Source organism: Diabrotica virgifera, chromosome 8 (assembly GCF_917563875.1).
Source record: "Diabrotica virgifera virgifera chromosome 8, PGI_DIABVI_V3a".
Classification (NCBI taxonomy): domain Eukaryota; kingdom Metazoa; phylum Arthropoda; class Insecta; order Coleoptera; family Chrysomelidae; genus Diabrotica; species Diabrotica virgifera.
This window is the reverse complement of record NC_065450.1, coordinates 223,971,349-223,998,724: the sequence shown is the minus strand read 5'-3', so window position 1 is coordinate 223,998,724 and position 27,376 is coordinate 223,971,349. Positions and strand designations below refer to the sequence as shown.

The 27,376-nt window shown below is 33.4% G+C and overlaps 1 protein-coding gene across 50 annotated transcripts in view; it reads right to left on the bottom strand.

The window, feature by feature from the left end:
* LOC114341578 (extracellular matrix-binding protein ebh) overlaps positions 1 to 27,376 on the bottom strand; it is a 369,628-nt gene that overhangs the window by 14,515 nt on the left and 327,737 nt on the right. For all 50 annotated transcript variants that reach the window (XM_050657458.1, XM_050657487.1, XM_050657456.1 and 47 more), the window contains 6 exons: positions 26,181 to 26,343; positions 17,049 to 17,345; positions 10,267 to 10,561; positions 6,920 to 7,261; positions 3,482 to 3,634; positions 727 to 847 (listed from right to left, as the gene is read on the bottom strand). In XM_050657458.1, coding sequence (XP_050513415.1) covers positions 727 to 847; positions 3,482 to 3,634; positions 6,920 to 7,261; positions 10,267 to 10,561; positions 17,049 to 17,345; positions 26,181 to 26,343 — 1,371 coding nt within the window. The remainder of the gene's footprint in view (positions 1 to 726; positions 848 to 3,481; positions 3,635 to 6,919; positions 7,262 to 10,266; positions 10,562 to 17,048; positions 17,346 to 26,180; positions 26,344 to 27,376) is intronic.

Genomic DNA, 27,376 nt, shown 5'->3' with positions numbered 1-27,376 from the left:
AATATTTTCATAAAAATAAAAAAATTAAAAATCTAAGAATATTTTTAAAAATTGGCATTGGCATAGCAAACTTAAGTCGTTTGAGAATACATATTTCAATCTGCAGCAAAAATTTGCTACTCTTACATTGCAAAAGATACAGACGGTTTTTGAAGTGGTACCCGATTTTGTCCAATTCTCCCCTACATTCTTCGTAACTTACAATATTTCGGTCATGTACAGAAGAAGCGGCCCAGGTCGAAGAAGAATATTCTGGCTCCGAAAGGAGAAGACATAATTCTGCCTTCATTCTGCCGGTAGCGTCCACTTAAGATGGTAAGGTTACCATGATCAAAAAAAATTTAACGTGTTTTTTTAAGTTCCTTGTGCTGTTATGGATGTTTTTTAATTTTTTGCAATAATTATTACATATGTTTAAAATATTCAACCTTCGAACAAAGTTAAAAAAAAAACTGCATAAGAGAAAAACTTTTCACTTCAAATGGGATCCCTGTCCCTTTTTAGTGGTATGTAATTTAAACCATTGACCATAGCTCTGAAGATGGTTTTGTAAGCCGAAAACGCTCAACAAGGAATTAATAAATTTTACACACTTTTGAAATACTTTTCTTTTCCCATTCCTTCAGGAACTATATTAGACAAATTAAAATATAATTTACCAGTCAATATAGGTACTTCAAATGTTAATACACACTCAAAAACAACACGAATACTATTTATACTTACTTGCCACTTGCGGCGAATGATAAACTTCTTGAGTTTATCTGTCGACAAGACGACAGTTTGTTGGTGAGTCTCTGGATCCAACCAAACATGTTTTAGACATTGCTCGGCAGAGAGACGTTCCCTAAAACATAAAACAATTGTCTTACACATTTTAAGTGGATTATAAAACATAAAAAACAGGAAGAACGCCAAATAAAAAAAAAGTAAATCCTTTATAAAAGCAGGTATATATTTAAAATCCCTAAAAAGGGCTACATCACAATCACATAACTAGTTTTCGACTGGTTTACCAGTCATCATCAGTGCTTACGTGAAGTTTACATGCTAACCACCACCAAGATATAGTTTAACAAAAATATGTGGGTCAAAGCCCTGTATAAGTGGTCCGTTGAGGAAACATCAGTTCAAAATGCCAATTAAAGCATAGATGTTTAACATTTGCTACCAGACTTTCACCATGTAATCAAGTCACACCACAGCTCAGATGTTACCTGGGACACAATATTAAAATAGTTTAAACATCCATGCTTTAATTGGCATTTTTAACTGATGTTTCCTTAGCGGACGACTTCTATAGGGCTTTGACCCACATATTTTTGTTAAACTATACCTTGGTGGTTAGCATGTAAACTTCACGTAAGCACTGATGATGACTGGTAAACCAGTCGAAAACTAGTTATGTGATTGTGATGTAGCCCTTTTTAGGGATTTTAAATATATACCTACATTTTATAAAGGATTTACTTATTTTTTTATATTACATGGTATACAGCCAACTACAGGAAAACTTTTTCCTTGTAGATTGCCAAATAAAAAGTCGGGAAGACAAAATGGACATTTTAAGTAATAGACGATATAAAGAAAGAAGTAAAAGCAATGAGAATAGCGCAAAAGGAATGAAGAAATCAAGATAAAAAAAGAGATGAAGAACTGCTATGAAAACATGGAAAATTGGAATTTGAAAAGAAAAGGTGAATAAAGATATAGAAGCTATGAGGGGATAGGGCCACCACAAACCAAATGCTTACAAAGTCTGTAGCTCTATTGAAACACCACTACAAACCAGTTAAACCGAAGAAAAGACCAAAATATACAGGGTGTAACAAAAATACAGGTCATAAATTTAATCACATATTCTGGGACTAAAAATAGTTCGATTGAACTTAACTTACCTTAGTACAAATGTGCACATAAAAAAAGTTACAGCCCTTTGAAGTTACAACAGCGATTCTGAACCTGTGGGGCGCGCCCCCCTAGGGGGGCCCGCTTTTAGTAATGGGGGGGGGGGGGCGTGAGCATATAAAAAAATACACCAACATCATTAACTAATTTACTAAAATCAAAGCAAAACAAAATTCTGACAAAATAAAAAATAAAATACACATGAACACTGAATAGGAGTTTTTTTTTTTGAAAAATGGCTTTGGCAGTTTTTCAAAAAAAAAAAACTCCTATTCAGTGTTCATGTGTATTTAAAGAGCACTCAATACTAAAAAGTAATATTTTACTGTTTTTTGTCAAAATTATTGAACGAGGGGGGCGCGGTGAAAATAATTATGGAAGATTGGGTCGCAAAGGGTAAAAGGTTGAGAAACGCTGAGTTACAAAATAAAAATCGAATTTTTCCAATATATAGAAGAGTATTTGAGATAATTTATTGAAAATGGACATGTGGCATTCTTATTGCAGTAGTATCTTAAGAAAAAATTATAGTGAAATTTAGACATCCCATAAAAATTTTATGGGTGTTTTGGTCCTTTAGACCCCCCAAACTTTTGTGTACGTTCCAATTAACTTATTATTGTAGTACCATTAGTTAAATATATTGTTTTTAAAACTTTTTTGCCTCTTAGTACTTTTTCGAAAAGTCAGTTTTTATCAAGATATTTTGAATATTTGTCAAATCCACCACATATTTTTATATGGCTAAGTACGATTATGGAGACTTGGTAATAATATGAAAATTTATTTATGATTTACATTTTTAGGTATATTTTGAACCATATTAAAAAAGAAGCCACATCTCGATAAAAGGTGCCTTCTCGAAAAAATACAAACAGGCAAAAAAGTTTTAAAAACACTGTGTTTAACTAATGGTACCACAATAATAGTCTAATTGGAACGTACACAAACATTTGGGGGGTCTAAAGGAACAAAATCCCCATAAAATTTTTATGTAAATATATTAAAAAAGAAGCCGCAACTCGATAAAAACTGCCTTATCGAAAAAATACTAGGAGACAAAAAAGTTTTAAAAATATTGAATTTAACTAATGGTACCACAATAATAATTTAATTGGAACGTACACGAAAGTTTGAGGGGGTTTAAAGGAACAAAATTTTTATGGGGTGCACAAATTTCACTATAATTTTTCTTTAAGATGTTCCTGCCATAAGAATGGACAGAAACAATTTATTTATCTAATAACAATCACTACTAATCATATCTTTCTAAAGTAGAAGCCACAGTTAGAATGCAGTGTTAGTCTTTCCGTTGATTGATGCATTGGGGGTCATATTAATATTTCAATCAACGCGCAGTGATGCCGCTCATGTCGGCACAGTGATAGGTGCGTGGTAGCTTGGCGATAGACTGAGAAATCACAGGTCCCGATGCGCCGCTCGGGGCAAACCGGCAACGTGGTCGGCCATTCCCTCGTAAGAAATACATTGCTCTATGCTACGTATACTGCATTGTAACTGTGGCTTTTAGTATAGACATAACTCTAGTCATTTACTTAGTGCTGATACTTACTCCTTTCTTTTAATTAGAAGAGCTCCAATGAAATCTCTGGCATTCTGAGACACAGTGTTGAACGCTTCATCGTCAAAATCATAATCTGCTCTGGTTATATTTGTAAAGGTTTCTGAGTCATTGTCGCCCATAAATGGTGAAAGACCGGACAGTCTAAAATATAATTAATTAAAAGTTAAAAACGATAGTAGAAGAGAAAGATAATGATACAAAAGTTAGGATGAAGTAACAGATGAAGTGAAAACGTATGAAAGCAATAATGCAATAATCTAAAGAAAAATAATAATAAAAATTGTGGTAGAAATGGTTTTCTGTCTCTTTTCTCCTTTGTAGTGACGTCATGTAATTCATTTGACTATTGCTGTCCAATTTTCTATTTCCTGTGCGTGTCGTTTTGCTTCGGAGAATGAGTAACCAGACATGCCTTTTATCATGAGGTGACGTCCTTTAGCATGATGGTCGGACCAACCTCGTGCTGGAGATCTTCCTCTGGATCTTTTGCCTGCTACGTTTCCTTCAACTATTATTCGTTCCATGCCTTCTCTTCTTCTAGTTATATGTCCAAAATATCTTTAGTGTTGTTCTTGTAAGTTCTTCTAGTATTGAATTATTTGTGCGATGTGAGGATATCGTCTTCGCACCCTCCACTGTTAGCGATGACGGAGCCTAAGTATTTAAATTGTCTGAGTTCTTTGTAACCTGCCATATTTCTTATCTCTGTTTGGTTATTTCTGTTTCTATGGATGATCAATACTTTAGTTTTTTGTATATTTATTTTCAAACCATTTGGCAAATCCAGTTTGCTCTTGGGACATTACTATTTGTAGGAAAGTTTTCAGTCTCTCATGGCATGAGCTGAGAAGTGGCTGAAACAGGCTATTTTGTAGCCCCAATGATTTTGTAATGGACGCCACAGTGGCGAGGATCGGCGACAGTGGCCAGCCGTGTGGCCGATCCTCGCCACTGTGGCGTCCATTACAAAATCATTGGGGCTACAAAATCGCCTGTTTCGGCCAATTTGTGGGTCCACAGAGTAGCGCTGCAGAGTGGTTCATCTGTTTTTGCGGTTAGGCTTCGTTAAATATTATTTCCGAGTATACGTTAAACAAAGTTGAGGATAAAACACAACCTTGTCTGACTTAAGTCTGACACCTCTTTGAAATAAAATTTTGTCTGTTTCTTTGCCGTCTACCAGAGTAGAAGCTTCTTGATTTCAATATAGATCCCAGGCAACCAAGTGACGTCATATAACGTTGAAGAAACGTCAGTTTTTGGTTGAATATAACACGTGCTTGAACATTACGTCGTATATACGTCTTTTGTAGGTGATTTTAAATACGTAAGATTAATGACGTTAAAATTACGTTTAAAAAACGTTTTAATTTCAGACAGCCTAAGTACTGACGTCACAAAATTGGGAGGAGCTTGCTTGTTTGTATTGACTGCAAACAATTTCGTTTAGGTATAACGCTAAATGTTCATAAGACATTTTTCATTTATTGTTTACGCGGTTTGTGTCTTGAGTGATAAAATAAGACTTTTCATTTAGATCTTTAGTTGAAGAAACATGTTAATTAAGAGATTTTTATGCGTTTTTGCCCAGTGAGTTAGTTTAATGCAGTAATTCTTCTTGACAACTATTTGAGGTTATGTTTATTTGGTTTTAATTAAGCGTTAAATGAATATATTAAGATAGCGTTAAATTAAGATATTAAGTATGCTGGATAATTTGTTAATAAATTATTTATTAGTTTCATATATATATTATTGTTTCAGTTTTGACACAGTAAGTAGGTATATACAGGGTGTCCCGAAAAGAATGGTCATAAATTATACCACACATTCTACGGTCAAAAATAGTTCGATTGAACCTAACTTACCTTAGTACAAATGTGCTCATAAAAAAAGTTACAGCCCTTTAAAGTTACAAAATGAAAATCGATTTTTTTCAATATATCGAAAACTATTAGAGATTTTTTATTGAAAATTGACATGTATCATTCTTATGGCAGTAACATCTTAAAACAAAATTATAGTGAAGTTTGTCCACCCCATAAAAATTTTATGGGGGTTTTGTTCCCTTAAACCCCCCCATACTTTTGTATACGTTCCAATTAATTCATTATTGTGGTATCATTAGTTAAACACAACGTTTTTAAAACTTTTTTGCCTCTTAGTATTTTTTCAATAAGCAAGTTTTTATCGAGATTCGGCTTCTTTTTTAATATATTTACATAAAAATTTTATGGGGGTTTTGTCCCTTTAAACCACCCAAATATTTGTGTACGTTCCAATTACACTATTATTGTGATACCATTAGTTAAAAACAGTATTTTTAAAACTTTTTTGCCTCTTACTGTTTTTTTGACAAATCACCTTTTATCGAGATATGACTTCTTTTTCAAAATATACCTAAAAATGTAAATTATAAATACATTTTCAGATTAACAGGTCTCTATAATCGTACTTAACCATCCATATACAAATATGTGGTGGATTCGACAAATATTCAAAATAGCTCGATAAACACTGGCTTATCAAAAAAGTACTAAGAGGCAAAAAAGTTTCAAAAACATTTTGTTTAACTAATGGTGTCACAATAATAATATAATTGGAAGGTACACAAAAGTTTGGGGGGGTTTAAAGGAACAAAACCCCCTTAAAATTTTTGAGGGGTGCACAAATTTCACTTTAATTTTTTTTTTAATATGTTGCTGCCATAAGAATGCCACACGTCCATTTTCAATGAAAAATCTCGAAGGGTTTTCGATATATGAAAAAAAATCCATTTTCATTTTGTAAATTCAAAGGGCTGTAACTTTTTTTGTGTGCACTATTGTATATAGGTAAGTGAGGTTCAATCAACATATTTTTGACCCCAGAATCTGTGGTATAATTTATGACCATTCTTTTCGGGACACCCTGTATAACTAGTGAAAATTCTATAATGTGAGGGCTGGTACAATCATGCAGAATCAATGTATTGCTTCTAGCGCACAAGCGATCTTAAACAAGTGGTAGCATATCTTCTACACATGGGAAGTAGGCCTATAGGTTTCATGTTACCTATTTTTATACTATTTTGAAACATCTGAAAGAGGTTACATTTTGAAAGTATTGATTTTACCGACGTATAAAGGTCGTCATCTTTTTGACGTTTGAAAATCGTCACGATCTCGACGTGAAAAAAACGTAGATACGATTACGTTTTAAAATCGTCACAATTATGACGTCAAATCGATGAGAAAAATACACGTGATTTTCAACGTCAGTACTACGTCATAGAAACACGTCAATTGGTCATTTTTATGACGTGTTATCTACGTTATAAAAACGTCGTTTGGTTGCCTGGGATGTTGTAATTATTGTATTATCTATCGCATTTTCTTTATTTGACACTAGAAAAATAGTAAATAAAAGTTTAAAGTTAATACTTACAACACATAACAAATTACTCCAATCGACCACATGTCCGACTCCACTCCAATAGGCTCGTAGCTGATGATCTCTGGCGGTATGAACTCCGGCGTTCCAAACAGTACTCGAATAGGTTCTTTGGGATCGAGTTTCTGAGCTAACCCAAAATCGATGATCTTAATCTCGTGCGAGGTCCTCGTATGGCACATGATGTTTTCCGGTTTCAGATCCAAATGGACGATGCTTTGCGAGTGCATGTAGGCTACGCCTTCGCAGATTTGTCTCATAAATAAAATGCAGTCTTTTTCAGTAAGCGTAAAGTCGTCGGCGACCACCCGTTCAAAAAGCTCCCCACCAGAAATACTGAAACAGAAAAGCATGAAATGAGTAAGTTACCTAAAATCATGTTCTTCTTCTTAACGTGCCCTATCAAGTCCCCTTGACGTTGGCGATTAACATGGCGAAACTGTCTCTGTCTCGAGCTATTCTAAATAATTGCTCTGCTTTCTTTATGCCTATCCACTCCCTGATATTCTTCAACCATAAGAGGCCTGTTTTCTACCAATTATATTCCTCTGTGTCTAAGTTGAAGAATATTATACCGGTCTCCCCTTACTACGTGTCCAAAATAGACCATCTTTCTATATTTGATGTGATCAAGCCGTTCGCGGACAGCATTTGCTCTCTTAAGGACTGCCACATTTGTCAGCATAGCCGTCCATGGTATTTTCAGTGTACCTCTGTGCAGCCACATTTCAAAGGCCATCAAAGATTTTTAATGTCCATGCTTCGAGACCATACAAGAGGACTGACCAAATGTAACATTTAATCATGCGCTTTCGAAGTTAAAGTTGCAAGTTATCATTACAAAGGAATGACCTCATTTTTAAAAATGTGCGGGCTATCTCGATTCTACATTTTATCTATTTATCTGGATCTAGTTGTTCAGTAATATGGCAACCAAGATATTTAAAACTATGTACTCTTTGAATTATATGACCGTCAACATATAACCGTGAATCTTGATGGGCCAAACGGCTAAATACCATGTATTTTGTTTTTGAACAGTTTATGTTTAGGCCAAACTTTCTTCCCACTGTGTCAATGGCATTTACAAGCAGTTGTAATCCATTAATATCACCACTTAAAATAATTGTATCGTCTGCATATTTGATTGTATTTATCAGAATTCCATTAACTTTCACACCCCATTCCAAATTATGCAACGCTTCCTTAAATATCCAATCTGAATATAAATTGAATAACAGTGGGGACAGTATACAACCCTGTCTGACACTTTTTTGTATTTTTCATATTTCTGTTGATTTTCCATTTATGCAAGCTATCGCTGTTTGACGCCAGTATAATTTTTCTATAATTCGTACATCTTAACTATCAACTCCTTTATCCTTTAATATTTTAATTAATTTATGATGTTGTACTCAATCAAAGGCCGTCTCATAGTCAATTAATACAGCAAAGACGTCTTTCCTTTGATCTTGGCATTTCTGCAATAATACATTTAGTGCAAAGAGTGCGTCCCGGGTTCCCAGTCCATTTCTGAAGCCAAATTGTGTTTCATCCTGGTCTTCTTCACATTTATCTCTGATTCTACTGTGGATGATACGTAGAAAGATTTTCAAAGTGTGGATTATAAGGCTTATCATTCTATAATCGCTACAGTTTTTCGGACGTTGTTTTTTTATGAATTCGGACTTTAACCAATCTTCAGGGATATCACGTATCACCAGTCGAATAAACATCATTGAAAAGTTTTACAAGTATTCCAATGTTTTCCTCATTTCTGTAGGTATGTTGTCAGAACCAACGGCTTTCTTGTTTTTTGCCAATTTTATAGCATGTACGATTTCCAAACGAAAGCTGATCCTGACCCGTCTAGCCACTACCGAACCATGACGCATTCAGCGCCGGATTTAAGCATAAGCAACATAAGTAGCTGCTTATGTAGGGACACGCACCACAAAGGGGCCCGCACGACGAAGCAAAATTAAGCAGTTTGGGTACCTTGTGCAGAACACTCACTCAATTTTGTTGTACAATCTGCAGCCGGTTGTTGCTTAAGTGCCATTATTGATTTTTTGGAAGAACTTTTTGTTTTTTTCACTGCTTTAACTCAGAGGTACGAGATTCTGACCGACTGTTTAACTAAAAAAGAAAATGGTAATCCTGATTGTGTTCTAGTACCGAAGAGAATAAAAGCCCTTTTGCTGGGTTACACAGAAATTAAAAACGCACTTTTTGAAATTTCTAAAGATGAAGAATAACACAATAAATCTCAAATTACTGTACTAGGTTTGTACCACGAAATGTTAATATTGGAAACTGGGTTCTATACAGTATTTCGGGATGATATTTTGGGGCAAGTCCAGATGATATTTTGAGGCACAAATCAACCAACTGCACAGAGTATGAAATGAATACAAAGCGCAAACGTAAAACTAATGTACGTTTAGCTCCTCTTGATTGTGCCTTGATTAAACCGAGTTTATCAAAAGTTGGAGTCAGATATTAGTAATACACAGATGGGGTTCAGAAAAGGACTAGGTACTCGAGAAGCTCTCTTCGGTTTGAATGTTCTTACACAAAGATGCCTAGACGTTAATCAAGAAGTACATGCATGTTTTATCGATTTTGAAAAAGCGTTTGACAGAGTACGCCACGATAGGCTAAGATACATTCTTAAAAGAAAAGACATAGATAATAAATATCTGCGAATAATTCTCAACTTATAGGTATCGGAATCAGAAAGCTAACATCAACATAGAAAATGAGATATCAAAAGAAATAGAAGTATGTAGAGGAGTATAACAGGGATGCATTTTGTCCCCACTGCTATTTAATGTAGTGAAAGCATCTGCCAGGAAGCCCTTTTGCACGCAAATGGAGGAATCGTATAATCAATGGAGAGGTTGTAAATAATATTCGATACGCGGACGACACTGTAATAGTTGCAAGAACAGTAGAAGAATTACAACGATTACTTACAATCATAAATAATTGCTTGCAACAATTACGGCATAAACGTTAATATCAAAAAAACCAAGTATATGGTCTTCAGTAAAACCATGACACAACCAGCACATATTAATATAAACGGCATTCAAATTTGAAAAGTATCAAGTTACAAATACTTGGGAACTTTAATAAACGAAACTGGAGATCAAAACAATGAAATAAAAAGACGTAACGAAATTGCCAGGGCCACCTTCATAAAGATGAGAAAATTCTTCTGCAACAGAGATACAAGCATCTTTCTACGACTAAGAATGCTAAGAGGCTACGTATTTAACACACTATTATACTTTTTTTTGTCACTTTACAGGTAAAAAAAGAATTAAGCTACTTACTATTCCATAATCATAATCATATCCCTGGGGTTTTCAAAGGCGGCGGCCAGTTGTAACAGTTTTTGGTGCCTGAGGAGATTCATTATGTCGATTTCGTCTTGTACCTTATCTCTATCTTTGGAAGTTCTACATTTAATAAACTTAGCTGCGAGTTTCTGATTCGATACTTTATCTATAACTTTATGAACGACGCCGTACCGGCCCTTGCCCAACTCTTCGAGGACGTCGTAGCGCGTCTTGAATTCGGGACCTGGTTCCACTGATACCACTCTCGGTTCGAAGTAGCTACTTTCATCTAAAAGCAAATAACAACGTTATACATTGTAAGCATTTTATAAAGGGAACATAGATAAATATACATAATAGAAACAAGAATAAAGTCAGTTGTATAAATAGCAAAGATAGTCCAAGTAATGAAGCTTAACATAGGACAAAACCTCGCAATTTTTACAGAATGGATAGATTTGCTTGAATGTTTGAGAAGTAGTGGATAGTCCACAGATCAAAATATATATGATACCGAAAGGCGCTTTTACCATGGGGGTGGTTGCCACCTCATGTCGGGGGTGGAAATTTTTTGTTATATTTTGACCACAAAGTTGGCAAAACATTCATTCTAAGCAAAAAACGTTCTATACATTTTTTTGACACAATTAATAGTTTTCGATTTATTCGCTATTGAAAGTGTTAGTTTCATAAAGAAAAAAATCAATGTTTTTAATAAATTTTCTGCTAATAACTCCAAAAGTTTGCGTTTTATTAAAACAACTTTACTTGACAAAAAAGTACCTTTTAAATAAATAAACAAAACCGTTTTTTTTTATTTTCTTCAAGACCAATAGTAATCTAGCTATACTTTATTATACGTTAGCTCTTCTTCGTCAAATGCCAAATATTGTAGTTTCAAAGTCAAAAGACGGGAAAACTATGCATTTTCGAGGATAACTTGTTTAAACTAATTTAAAGTATTTAAAAATATCTATCGCCAGAAATAAAAAAAGTCTCTAACTCAAGAATTAAGTGAATTACAATGAAAAGAATGTCAGTCCCTATTTTTTTCAGCGGAAAAGTGGTTGGAAGCATCCTCCTAATCACCACCCTAATTAAAATTAGTCGTTGACCTTATTTGGTCTTCTTTATTTATGTATTATTAATAGGTCCTAGAAGTTTGACCGGCTTAGAATGATTAGTTTAAAAAAAATGGAGTTAAAAGCGAATAACGAATTTTTGTAATTTAGAAAAAATGGCTTTTTTTCAGAATAGAAAGATTAGCATCAGAGATTCGAAAACATATTTAAATATGAAACTGTAGCGTATTTAATTTCCAAGAAACTGGTTGGCAAACAGTTTTTCTACGGCAAAAATTAAGTGAGCTATTGACAATTAAAACTTGTAATAACATGCAAAAACCACCTTTACCAACCCTTTCAAAGCCATCTCTTTTTGTGACTGAGGATTTTAAAAAGATTTGAATAGTCTTATAGATCTTATAAAAACCTACGAAATTCTTTTTTACCAAACTTTCTAAGATAAAAAATAAAAAAGTTACGGTAAAAAATCAATATATTTAAAAAAAAAAGAAATGAGAAATCCAATTGGATGCTTAATAATATAAGTTAGCGGTGTTTTTAGTCATTGGTCTTATTAATTCTTCTTTATTTATGTATTATTAATAGATTCTTGAAGCTTGACTGTCTTAGAATGATTAGTTTTAAAAAAACTGTAGTGAAAAGCGAATAACGAATTTTTGTAGTTTGGTAAAAAATGCCATTTTCTTCAGAATAGAAAGATTAGCATCAGAGATACGAAAAAATGTTTAAATATGAAATTGTAAGTTATTTAATTCCCAAGAACTTAGTTTGAAAAAAATAGTTTTTCTACGGCAAATATTGAGTGAATCGTAAATGAGTATTATTGAAAAACATTGATTTTTTCGATATAAAACTAACACTTTCGATAGCGAATAAATCGAAAACTATTAATTTTATCAAATTTTATCAAAAAAATGTATAGAACATTTTTTGCTTAGTATGAACGTTTTTATTAACTTTTGCGGTCAAAATATAATAAAAAATTTCCACCCCGAGACGGGGTGGCAATCACCCCCATGGTAAAAGCGCCTTTCGGCATCATATAGATTTTGATCCTTGGGGAACATCCATAAACTACGTCGTTTAAAAGGGGGAGGGGGTCTTTGCTTATTACGACGGTGTCCGACAGGGGGGAGGGGGCCATAAGTGCACATCCGACGTCGTTTGATGTTCACGAATATAAAAAATTACCCTATTTTAGAATTAAAAAGAATTAGTAGGTATATTACTTTTATCGCATACTTTTCATTTCGTTTTTATCACTCACAGCCTTAAAAATATTGCTAGCAGTTTTGTATAGAATAACAAACAATAAAACATCGTTCTATGTATTTAAACAAACGCTTCTATACAGAACAACGTCTGGAAGCAATAAATATTAAACTGTTCGTTTATTTACTGAATACTCTGTGTGAAACAATAATTCTACAAGAATGAATAGAAATAAAATATTCTATTTTATTTAGTTAGTACATTGTATTTATACTTAATAAAAGAAATGGTATTGAAATCAAAACAAAATAAGTATCAATATTTATATGATGCAGTTAAGAAAGTATATCGGAAATCCGATAAAAGTATTGTCTTTTGTCCCAATAAATAGTTGTATAGTAAATTAAGAAAAAAAAGTACGCGGATATTAATGAGCTACATAGTAAGTAAATAAACTTTGATAGCTAACTTTAAAAAATCCAGAAATATCATGGAATTAAAAAAAATCACTAAAAAGGGGGGTCATGAGTTAAAATTGCGACGTCGGTATGGGGGGGGGGGTCAACTGTAAACGACGCTTTACGACGGAAGGAGAGGAGGGTATTAAAAAGTCCGAAATTTTTACGACGTATTTTATGAATGTTCCCTTGGACTATCTACTACTTGGACTATCTACTTCTCAAATTTTCAAGCAAATTGATCCATTCTGTAAAAATTACGAGGTGAAAAGCTTCGGATCCTGGACTAATATCCGCTCAACCAAATACCTAGGAAGTATAAAAATGGAAACCGCGATATGAAAACCTCTTCCACAGCGGCTATTGAGGCTCTGTTGGGTTTAACTCATCGAAATCTTGATTGACAGCCTTGGTTGCGCACGGCTCTACTGTTATGGATACTGATTGGGAATGCCTGGGACAGACCATCGAATGTTTTCCTAGCTCTCTATGGTACAAGACAGCATGGCCCCCCAATTTAAGGTCTCATCTTCCTTCTCGGTTCTATTTCCTGACGATGTTAGTGGTTGGAACGAGAACCTTCACTGATCCGTCTGAGCCTGCATACACGGTTCAAAGGTGAGTCCAGAATGAACGAGCGGACAGGAGCTGGAGTATAGGGTAGCGGAGTCGGATTTGAGTCTAGCCAGGATCTCGGCTCTCATACATCAATCTTTCGGGAGATCTTGGCGATCGTGGTATGTGGTCTGGAGATAGGGCTTACTCAGGCAGGACCATCTTTATCTGCTATATACAAATAGAACAGTCAGCAGCGCGAAGACTTTGAAAGTGCTCGAAGTCAGATTTAAGCTGGTTCTGGGGTGAAAGAGAGTACTGGCTGATGTTGCTCTGACCAAGGTCCATTTGATATGGATATCAGGACACAATGGTGTGGAAGGGAACAAACGGGCTGACGTCTTGAAAAAAGACGGGGCTCATCTACTCTGCCTGTGGGACTCAAACCTGCGATTGGAATGCCCTTTAGTAATGATCGAGGTAGTCTCAAGAGCTTCTTTTTGCGGAAACTACCGGACTTCAGGGCAATGGTGGAAGTATGAGACAGACTAGACTTCACATAGTGAGGTCATCCAAAACTAAATACAATACACCTTCCATTCTAAACTATAGAAGATGCTCTCAGTATGCTTTCCGGCCACTGTATACTCAGGCATCTACATCTACTTAGATTGGCGGATGAACCACGGTGCTCTTTATGTGATAAGGAAAAGCAAACCTCCTCACATGTCTCCTGGAAGTGCCCGACACTGGCCTATCAGAGGTGGCAGATTCTAGGTCCGGACTTTATGCAACCGAGGCAAATAAAGGAGTTTTGTGGCTACCTCTAAAGAGATTTGTGGCTTTATGTGAGACCATAAAGTTACTAAAGTATCAGGCGTTCGGAAAGACAGGAGGAGCTCTATTTTGGAGCTCCTGGTGATTCTAGCAGATATGGGAGCCCGGAACAGCTTGTTTCTCAGAAATGCGAAAACCAACACCTAATGCACCTAGTTCATATGATAGAGGTGATACAATAAACCAGCCCCGAACTGAAATGAACTGATTTATAATGAATAAAAGAACATTTTATAGTTAAGAGGATCGGTACGTATTTTCGGCTGCAATGCTATTCAAATGGGGATTAATTTTTTTCGAATCCTGAGAAAACTAATAAGTATTTTTGAAAAATGTAAACGCAGAATGAAAGATCACGTTATTAGCGAGGGCCGAAAGTCCCTGAGAACTTCTATAATGTTTATTTTAATAAGTTACAGGGGTGAAAAACTAAGAGAAAATTTAGTGTGATTTTTAATTTCAAATATATCATTCAAAATAAACTTTTTATTTATTCTAAGGGACTTTCGGCCCTCGGTAATAATTTAGTCTTTAATTCTGCGTTTAAATTTTTCAAAAATATTTATTGGTTTTTTCAGGATTCGAAAAAAATAAACACAATGCCGTGGTAATATTTTCCAAATCTATCTTTGTCTTACAACGCACTCAGCCGAATATAATATTGTCAGCATATATTGTCAGTCAGACACTGACAATCAGTGACAATTTTAAATATTTGACATTGCATCGGGAATATGTTGAGTTATTGATTAAATATTATTGATATACAGGATGTCCCGAAAAGATTGGTCATAAATTATACCACTGATTCTGGGGTCAAAAATAGGTTGATTAAACCTCACTTACCTATATACAATAGTGCACACAAAAAAAGTTACAGCCCTTTGAAGTTACAAAATGAAAATCGATTTTTTTTAATATATCGAAAACTCCTAGAGCTTTTTTATTGAAAATGGACATGAGGAATCCTTATCATAGCAACATCTTAAAAAAAAATTATAGTGAAATTTGTGTACCCCATAAAAATTTTATGGGGGTTTTGTTCCCTTAAACCCACCCAAACTTTTATGTACGTTCCAATTAAATTATTATTGTGGCACCACTAGTTAAACACAATATTTCTAAAACTTTTTTGCCTCTTAATACTTTTTTGATAAGCCAGTGTTTATCGAGATATTTTGAATATTTGTCGAATCCACCACCTATTTGTATATGGTTAAGTATGATTATAGACACCTGTTAATAATCCGAAAATTTATTTGTAACTTAAATTTTTTGGTATATTTTGAAAAAGAAGCCACATCTCGATAAAAGTTGACTTAACAAAAAAAGACTAAGAGACAAAAAAGTTTTAAAAACACTGTGTTTAACTAATGGTACCACAATGATAGTTTAATTGGAACGTACACAAACATTTGGGGGGTTTAAAGGAACAAAACCCCCATAAATTTTTTATGTAAATATAGTAAAAAAGTAGCTGCATCTCGATAAAAACTGGCTTATCGAAAAAATACTAAGAGGCAAAAAAGTTTTAAAAACGTTGTGTTCAACTAATGGTACTACAATAATGAATTAATTGGAACGTACACAAAAGTTTGGGGGGGTTCAAGGGAACAAAATCCCCATAAATTTTTTATGGGGTGGACAAATTTCACTATAATTTGGTTTTAAGGTGGGCCTGTCATAATAATGATACATGCCCGTTTTCAATAAAAAATCTTTGAGAGTTTTCGATATATTGAAAAAAATCGATTTTCATTTTGTAACTTCAAAGGGCTGTAACTTTTTTTATGAGCACATTTGTACTAAGGTAAGTTAGGTCCAACCGAACTATTTTTGACCCCAAAATGTGTGGTATAATTTATGACCATTCTTTTCGGGACACCCTGTATAATGTATTTGATAAATAATTGATTTAAGACGTGAACTTAATAAAAAGTTATTTATTGTGTATTATTTGTGGAAGATCCAAGCAGAGAATACATCAGGATAATATATTCTGTGATCCAAGTATTTTGTTGTTAAAGATGTTCAAAATTGTAAGCGTTCCATAACAATATATTATTAAAAAATCACTTTAACACTTTTTCTCTTTTTTCGATTGAGTATTAGTCTTTGTTGTACAAATAAATTATTACAATCACTGAATACATAGTTAGTGAAAAAATTATCACATTTATTAACTGAATTAATAATTTGCAATTATAAAAATAACAGTTATCCAAGAACATTCAAAACCCATCTCTTTAAATTAATGATGACATTTTCAAGTAGAATGACATTCTAGTAATGTTTACATATCCATACCAGTGTGAATTTTACTACACGTAATTTGCCGTGTAAAGACAGAAAAAGTAGGGATACACGTAAAATATTTGCGAATTATGTACCCATAGCCTTAAGAACATAATATGTGCAAGGAAAAATAAGTCTAGAAATAATGTTGGAAGGAAGTCTGTTGAAAAAAAAGGAGAGCCCAACTAACGAGAGGAACCAAACTAAAGTATCAATAACAAATCGCAATATTTTGGAGATGATTTTGCCATTGAGTGACTGTAGTGGTAAAGTAAGGAATTTGGGAAGAAGCATGCAATAACCTTGTTAGTTTTGACTATTTTTATATACTTACTGTGTTCTTCTAACTGAACGATATCAGATTCGAGACTTGGTTTACTATATCCGTGGACGTTAAGCGCCCGTACCCTGAAGACATATCGACCTCCAGGTTGCAACCCCCTAACTACGTAACTGAGGGAGTGGCATTCTTCGACGGCCGTCGTCCAGATGTCGCTGCCCACCATAGAGTAATCCACGGCATACCCGTTGACGATTTTGCCCCCGTCATAGGGCGAGCTGCTCCAGGTCAACGTAACGCTATCCAAGGACGTGGTTATGCATGGGGTGCCGCTAGGTGGGTCTGGAGGTCCTGGAAAATCATTAAGAGGTTAGATGTTTTATGAACTGTAGCATTTATTTTGCATTCTGTATGTCATAAAAATTTCCTAGGACTCTATTTGATAAACGGTTAAAGAATTGCGCCTTAAAATTTCAAGCGAGAATAAGCATAATCTAAATGTTTATTTATACAGTGATGAGAGCGCTAATAGCCCAAAAGATGGAAAACATATTAAGTTGTAAGATAAAATGAAATGAAACTAGTGGAGGTGGGAAATTTAGCGATAAAAACCTATAAATTTACATTAAATTTATTGTTTCTTATCTTTAGACTTATCAGAGGAGTATGTCAACTAAAACTGTAACTGTCACAGTGGCAATTGCCAAACTCGTCCGATACGTCTAAAGGTGGGAAACAATAAATAGAATATAAATTTATAGGTTTTTATGGCTAAATTTCCCACCTCCACTAGTTTCATTTCTTTTTATCTCACAACTTAATATGTTTTACATCTTTTGCGTTATTATGCCGGTTATTAGCGCACTCATCACTGTATGTATAGGCTCTTACCCACATAACAATTTCATGTTCTTAGTAGATTCATAGAACATACTTTTCAGAAAAAGTATATATGTACTGAGAATGTGCGTAATTACCATTGCGAATGTGCAGAGCAGATACCGAGTATATACTACATTACAGTACTTAAACGTTCTATGTATATACTTAGAATGTACTACCGCACTTCTTTTCAGTATATACCAAGAATGTTCTTTTTAGAACATTCCAAGGACGTGCTATAAACCTTCTATGTGTATACTTAGAACATACTACCGCACATCTTTTTAGTTTATACCAAGAAGGTACTTTTTAGAATATTCCAAGGAAGTGCTATAAACCTTCTATTTATATACTAAGAACGTACTACCGCACATCTTTGTATGGGAAGAATATTATATTTTTAAGAATATTCTAAGAAAGTGCTATCAAGTGCTATATTGCTTAGAAGTATGTTTTCAGCATCACCTAATCTCATCTTAGGTTCTACTGGTTCTACCAAATATCTATTTACATATTTTAATTGCAAATGAGAATGTAGTTAGTACCTACATTCTACAATATTACTTAAAAAGTAAGTACATATTTATAAATTTTAGTTATTTATATAAATCATTATATAATATTTAGCTAAACTAAACTATGCATAATAAGTAACTAAAATTTATATAATACTTATATGTACTTACCGATTTAAGTAATATTGAGTTATCAAAATAGATTATATGTATTTTGAAGCACCGCAAACAAAATAAACAGATTATGTATGTTCTTTAGTCCTAGTACTACATCATTCGCCTTCATCCTTAACACTGCATAGATCCATAGATGATACAAATAATGAAATAATGCCTGTTTTCTTTTTCATATTTCACGGTTTTTTCCTATCCCTGATCCATTCAGGTAAGAATAGAAATGGTCAGAATATGATGGGGGGGGGGGGGGGGGGTTATGAATGTATTGTTGAATAACAAAATCGGTGGTCAGTGTTGCCAAACGGAGAGAAATTTCCCTTTTTGCGGGAATTTTCAACATAAAAGGTGATAAAGGGAAAAAGTTAACTCAAAAGGGAATTATTGTTCCAGTCCAAATGGTAAAATATTAAGAAAAAATCAAAATTTTTGAAAATAATTCAACATATCTTCTCAGATTTTGTAAACAGGAGGGAAGTTTTTTTTTATAAAAGTGGGAATTTTTAAGGTAAGTTGGCGGAAAAAGCTTACTCGACGGTTGGCAACGCCAAAGCCTTTGGTTGCTTTGGTTGTGCAGTTTGGCACGTTTTGGTTCTGCGAAATGGCCTATTGAATTGAATGTACCTAAATTCAAATTCCAAGGATGTAAAAATACTAATGATTCATGATAAACTCGAAATGGTAAAGTCATTTCAATTATGAAAACGAATTTTTAATAGTATCTATGTAAACGTTAATACAATTAATGTTTAAACTTTTTTACCCTACAACAATTTTGAAATGAAATTCGTCCAATACTACCTACATACATAAATTTTATTAATTATGTATTCTAAAATATAACGAAGTTGATAATCTATAAGGCTAATATTATACTTCCTATACATACAAATTATTTTTAAGATATTTTAAAAGTATCTACTTATAAGTATGTGTTAAGAATGTACTTATAAGTATGTGTTAAGAATATTCGATAAAGCTATATTCTAAGAATAAACTTTTACGAATATTCCGCGATCCTACGTACACGAATATACTTAGTATATTCGGTACGAGAATATACTTTGAAGTATATGCAAAGAACATGAAATTTAGAATGTTTTTTAAGGTAGATGCTATGCTTGTACTACACATATACTAAAAAGAATATACTCCGACGAATGTTGGTAGTATATGCTTAGAACATGATGCGAACATCATTGTTATGTGGGTAGGGATCTAGTCAAAGAACATTTGGTGAGAATCGAAATATATGGCACGTGGATCACACTTTAAGAAGTGGGGAAGGAGAGATCTGAGAGAGATTTGGAGACCAGTCTGAGATATTGGTCCTCGCAACATTATTTCGGCCGCCAGAAATAGGAGTGGATTAGAAGTTTTTGTGCTTTTATTTTTGAATTTTGAAGCTGTTATGGTTTTCCTAATTTCTGGTTTATCTCTTATTTATCAAGATGAAAAAACATGTTTTCCACCTACCTCTACCGAAAGTATACTTTTCCGGACCTGATTGTAGGGAGCAAAGTTGTACTTTTCCTCCCTAGGGATGAAAAATATTTCCTCACTAGGGAGGAAAAGTAAAAGTGACATCATGGTATTTCATTCATGAAATATAACTTATTGACGCCCTGTACAATATATTTTCTATTACGTAAGTATCTATACATTTTAACGTTTATTTATAAAACGCCCTGTATTTTGCAGGATGGTAAAAAACAGTAAATTGTTATTTTGATTTAACAATGTTAACATTAATAATTTGACTTATATTTGACAGTTGACAGTTATATTGTACCTACTTGTTAGTTTTAGTTCTAATCAATTTTGTTGGTTAGTTACATAAATAAATTAAGTAAAAATGAATAAATGACTTGTTATTTGAGGAAGGTGGAAAAACCATATGTATTACATGGGAGTAAAGTGCCTCTTCCTCCCTTGAATGATTACTGGCCTCCGCTACGCGTCGGGCAGTAAACTTCATTCTCGGGAGGAAAAGCAGCACTTTCCTCCCTTGTTATACAAATAGCTATTTCACTGCCTGCTTATAAGAACAAAACTGAAATATTTTCCATCAATTCATCCAATTATTTGCTCGGAAGTAGTAGGTACATCTAGCTATGCGTTATTAAAAATCATCACCACATATTAAAAAGTTGAATCAATAATTATAAGTGTCAGAAAGTGCCAGTACCCAAACTTGTATCCATTTTAAAAGATATGAGAGAATTTTACACCATTATTTAATCAGAATCAGTAGGCATGTAGTCAATTTGTGTCTAGCTTGAATAACAACAGAACTAGATAAAATACCAGTAAAATAGACAAGAGGAGACCTCATTATAACAAGAATATTTATAATGACTTTCAAATGACCATTCTGAAAACGAGAAACAAATCATTCCGAAGCAATTAAAACAAGGCAGATAAATATTCCGCTTCAAATACCTTTTAATAACTTCATAATTAGATCGGTATGTCGTTTTCAGTGACAGTGACAGACCTCCGGGGGATTAGTACACAACACGTAAATGTAGATTGCATTGGTTGACCAGATCAATGACGTTCTTCGTTTCAACACAAGAAAGAAATGTCGCTTTATGTATTTATAGCAACTCTAAGAAATCTCAAACGAATACACAGATGATACAGGGCCTGATATAATCAGAGAAGAAATAGAATATGCAATCAAATAAGCGAAAAGTGGTAAGGCCCCGGTCCTGATGAAATTCCCATAGAACTGCTCAAACTTATGGACGACGAATCTATTAAAATAGTCCAGGGTAATAAGCTAGAAATAGACCATGTTCGGGGCACTCAAAGATCCAGGTAGCTGACTACTTTTTTAGTTATTGTAGACTGTAGACCTATAGGAAGAAAACCTACCTGTTTCCTGCCTAGAGTTCGCGTCTGTTTTTTAATTATTAACAATTTATTGCAAAAATCGCGTTTTTTCGATTTTTTGCACTCTATTCAAAAGCTAAATAGTTCACATAAAATTACAAAATTTTATTTTTTAGAACATTAAAAAACCTTCAAAATGCCGATTTTTGAAAGTTAAAATGTTAATTTGTTGCTACACAAACTGCAAAATAAGTGAAAATCGTTATTTGTTAATAGCTTTTACTAAAACTACCTTAGAACTTTAGTGTTTCACCCAAAGTTGGGTATGGGGGCACTTAACAAACCCTCAAAATTTGAGACCGATCCATTAATTAGTTTAAGAGTTATTCAAATTGTTTATCAAAACTGCAAACTGCAAAATAAGTGAAAATAGTTATTTGTTAATAACTTTACTAAAACTACCTTAGAACTTTAGTGTTTCACCCAAAGTTGGGTGTTGGGGTACTTAACAAACCCTCAAAATTTGAGACCGATCCATTAATTATTTTAAGAGTTTTTCTAATTGTTTATCGCAGAGACCTTTATTTTGCAATAACATAAGACAGAACATAATGAAGATATGGCCATTCTGCGTATGCCAAATGAAAGTAGAAAACTGATGCTATCAAAATGTACTAAAACAAGATAAAAAAATTATCGAATATAGTCAAAAATTATAATGCCAAATTTGTGAAATTTTGTAGTTTATAAACATTTAGAATAACTTTAAAAATATTGTCCGTAGAAAAAATCATTTTACATATTAGAAAAGCTGGTATTTTACACGAATTTTTAAAAATGTAGTTCAATTGGTGACTAGTCGTGGTAAGTAAAGAGGGAGCTGGGAGCCGACAAATGCACGAGTTCAAAAACTAAAAAAGGAAACTTAAAACTACTATCATTTTCTATATCTCGGGATCTACTGAATATATTTTGATCGTTCTTTTTTTAATTTGTATGTAATTTTTCTGTACATTACAAATATGCAATTTGTCTAGACAATTATTTATTAATAAACGGTCTAATTTGTTTAAACAATTTTTTTAAAAATAATTTTTTCCCAAAAATCCATGATTTTAATCATACTATCGTTATTCTTCATAAAAAAGTTAAGATATATTTTAATAAACAAATTATCTTCAATAAATAATTATCTAATAAAAATCATTTATTTATTAAAGTGTACTTTAACTTTTTCTATGATCATTAATGATACTATGATTAAAAAAATGAATTTTTGTAAAAAAAATATTTTTCAAGAATTGTTTAAACAAATTAGACTGTTTATTAATTACTAAATTTATAAACAAATTGCATATTTGTAATGTACGTAGAAATTACATACGAATTAAAAAGAAAGATCAAAATCCATTAAGTTGATCCGGAGATACAGAAAATTATATTTAGTCCTGTCGCCAGGGGGGGTACAACGGCCTCCTTAATTCAGATGGACTTACCCAATTTTTTTTTATATATTTTGACCCGCAGAATACGAATTTTTTGGGTAACAGTTGATCCGGATGTCGATAAGATTGTTATAGATAAAGAACTTGAGGAATTACATAACAGCGATTTCTCGCAAAACAAAATATCTTTTTGTATTTTTTCGGTCATTTTAAGCAAAAAATATTCCTACAAGTTTTTTCGTAGAATGCATAGTTTTCGAGATAACCGCGGTTGAACTTTCAAAAAATCGAAAAATTGTAATTTTTGAACCCTAATAACTTTTGATTAAAAAATAAAGTAACAATTCTGCTTACCGCATTTGAAAGTTTAAGTCAAATTATATCGGTTTTGATTATTTGCATTGCTAAAAATGTATTATTTTATTGTTAAACAAAGCTATAAACACCTAGTATGTGAGTGATGTTTTCTATGATTTCTCATTTAAAATCGAACGAGTAGGTAGAGTAGCTACAAGTGCAAGCGAGGCAATTTCTACGTAGCATGCGTTAAAACGTATGTATTAGGCACGAGAAACACTATGTGTTTATAGATTAGTTTAACAATAAAAAAATTAATTTTTAGCAATGCAAATAATCAAAACCGATATAATTTGACTTAAACTTTCAAATGCGGTAAGCAGAATTGCTACTTTATTTTTCAATCAAAAGTTATTCGGGTTCATAAATTGCAATTTTTCGATTTTTTGAAAGTTCAACCGCGGTTACCTCGAAAACTATGCATTCTACGAAAAAACTTGTAGGAATATTTTTTGCTTAAAATGAACCAAAAAATACAAAAAGATGTTTTGTTTTGCGAGAAATCGCTGTTATGTAATTCCTCAAGTTCTTTGTCTATAACAATCTTATCGACATTCGGATCAGCTGTTACCCAAAAAATTCGTATTCTACGGGTCAAAATATATAAAAAAAACTTGGGTAAGTCCATCTGAATTAAGGAGGCCGTTGTACCCCCCCTGGCGACAGGACTAATTCGTTTGAAATTGCTTTTTCGGTATTTTAACTCGGTGGATTTGTAGGTTCCCCCTAGTTTGAACTACATTTTTGAAAATTCGTAGAGGGTGCTGGGAAGGTACAATGTTTGTGTAAATTTTTTAAGAAAGAACATAAATTCCATTCTTTAAAATGGCATTAATGAGGTTCCTTAATTATTATAAACAAATTAGCTGTGAATTAAAAAAAACATATGGCTAACTTTGTCCCAAATGAACCCAGGCTAAATTTTTTTATTTGTAAATTCGTGATAAGATACTATCTTTTCGAATATATTAAAATATTGTTTCTACGGACAACATTTTAAAAGTTATATTCTAAATGTTTATAAACTACAAAATTTCAAAAATTTGGCATTAGGATTAACTGAATTTTGTAATTTTATGTCAACTATTTAGCTTTTGATTGGAGTGTAAAAAATCGAAAATTCGCGATTTTTGCACTAAATTGTTAATAATTAAAAAACGGACGCGAACTCTAGGCAGGAAACCCGTAGGTTTTCTTCCTATAGGTCTACAATAACTAAAAAAGTAGTCAGCTACCTGATTCTTTGAGTGTCCCGAGAAAATCCTTATTACCCTAGACTAAAATACTGTAGATCTATTTAACACAATATATAGAACTGGAAGGAATGGCTCCGTTTGACCTTTATATTACTTACAAAAAGGCAAATAGAAAGGAATACAACGAATATCATACGATAGCTTTGATAAGTCATGCTCTAAAATTATTCTTAAAAATAATCCATAATAGGATCTATAGGAAATTAGACGTAGACATCAGTAACACTCAAATGGGATTCAGATTCAGAAAAGGGCTGGGTACACGGGAAGCTCTGTTTGCAATGAACGTTCTCTCACAAATATGCTTAGACATGAACCAACAAATTTACACCTGTTTTATTTATTTCGAAAAGGCCTTTGACAAAGTACAGCATGAACTACTAAGGCAAGTTCTAATAAACAAAAATATAGACAGCCGAGATATTCGAGTTATGCAACCTATATTGGAATCAAACAGCAAATGTGAAGGTTGAGGGTAGGCTAACAGAAGAAATTCAAATCCGCCGAGGAGTCCGACAGGGATGTATCTTATCGCCACTTTTATTTAATCTTTATAGTGAAGCTATCTGTTAGGTAACAAGCACTCGCGGAAGAAGATGTTGATCTGATAATAAAGGGTGAGACGATCAACAATATAAAGTATGCTGACGATACGGTTCTCCTAATAGGAACGATAATAATAGTAGAACTACAACATCTCGTTCAAAGTCTCAATATATACTGTAACACTTGTAACAGTTACGGCTTGAAAATTAATTTGACAAAAACTACATTTATGGTAATCGCGAAATCAAAGAACATCAGAGCTAATCTTGTAATAAACAATACAGCGATCGAGCGTGTGTCCTGTGTCCTGTGTCCTGCTTTAAATATATAGGTGCTTGAATCACAGACGATAATGATCAAACAAAAGAGATTAAATGCAGAATAGAAATTGCTAGATCAGTCTTTAATAGAATGCGCAAACTCTTTTGCAATCGTGATATCAACATAAAGTTACGAATACGAATGCTGCGGTGTCATGTCTTTTCCACCCTGTTACATGGAGTTGAGGCTTGGACACTAAAACAGTCGACCATAAAAAACATCGAAGCATTCGAGATGTGGTACTATAGGCTCATTTTCAAAATATTATGGATGGACTGCGTTACTAACACGAAAGTACTCCAAACTTTAGACAAAAGATGCGAAATGCTGCTAACAAAGTCGCAGTGGCCATGATGATTTCCAATCTCCGCTAGGAGTGGCACGTGAAGAAGAAGAAACGCTAACATTGTAAAACAACTTCTATGTAATACGTATAATTTAATAAAATCCTAAAAAATCCCAATGGATTGTATAAAAAGTGTTCAGAACGAAGGTTTTCGGACCTATCAGTCCATCATCAGTGAACCTAAAATAGAATAAGTAATCCCACTATTAAAATTGAAAAGATGGTTGAAATAATGAATGTTTAAAAATTGTGGTTATGATTATTTACTCATATACTTGCTAACTAGCCCCAAAACCAAACAATGGTTGTAATTATAATTCAATCTACATTCGAATCTCATCTTCAAGTCAACGGTTACAAGCAACTAAATGCTAAAAAAAGAGTTAGAACAATGTCTGAACGAACTGAAATATAAGACGGCTTCTGGTGTCGTTTTGCAACGAAATGATTATTTATTATTTTGTTACATTTCTGTTAAGACAGTTCTTAGATTGACTTCCACTTACCTTCGACAGCCACAGAGGCATAGTTGGAATCTTCTCCATGCGAGTTCCTAACGCATACATCGTACTTCCCGCTGTCGTCAGTTGTGATGTTTTGCAAGAGCAAACAGGATACTCCATCGCCGGATGTAATACTTGTACGTTCATCGTTTTTTAGTTCTCGACCCTGAAACAATAAGTAAGCGAACGATTAACTCATTTTAATGAATCTTTCCGAGGTGCGGACGTTATCAATACAAAGATGGAAAGATATACATTGCGACGAAATATTTTATTAGCAATATTATTATCGATAGCGGACGAACTACGAACAAGGAAAAGGTTTATTATTCTAGCAGGTTGTTCCATCCAATTTTATTCAAATGTATAACCAAAGATTCAATCTAATTTGACAATACGTGAAGATTATAACAATATTTACTACGCTTTTCAGTTATGGTAGGGGAGCAAAGTATGGTAATGTACAGTCACTCGAGCGCTTTGGGGACCTATTGGGTTGTGAAGAGTAGGTCCTAAAATCAAAAAAAAAAAATTAAGTAAAGTTTTCCATTTTAGTGGGGACTTTCCATTTTTAATTTAATTTTTCATTTTCAACAATCGTTTTTTTAGATTATAGCGCTATCTATCCATAATTCGAAAAAATGTTTCGAATAAAAGTTACTTATTTTTACGTAAGGAATCCAAATCTGCAATAAAAAATGGGGACTCTCATTTAAGATTTTACTTTTAAAGGGGGGGGGTTACTTTTAAAGTAACCCCCCACCCCTACTCCATAGGGGCTCGTGTTTGGTGGCGTTCGATAGATTTTTCAAAAATATTGAATAAGTGTGTTTTTCAGTTTTTCGATCTGATGTTCATTTCGCGAAATATCGCGAGTTTCGTATTTAAAATTTTAAATTTACCCCCACCCCACTCCGTGGAAAGTCGTGTTTGGTATCATTCGATAGATTTTTGAAAAATATTGAGTAACGTATTTCTTAGTTTTTCGATCTGTCATTCATTTCGCGAAATATTCGCTTTTTTTCTTGTGAAACTTTGGGACTCACCCATTTCCTTACGTCCCGCTCAAATCGTCAAATTTTTGAAAGATACACTGTTTTGCATGATTTTTTGCTTACTTATAAACTATTAGAATAATTTTTAACTGTTACCCGTAGAAAAATTATTTTTCCATATTTAGAAAGACTGAATTTTTATAC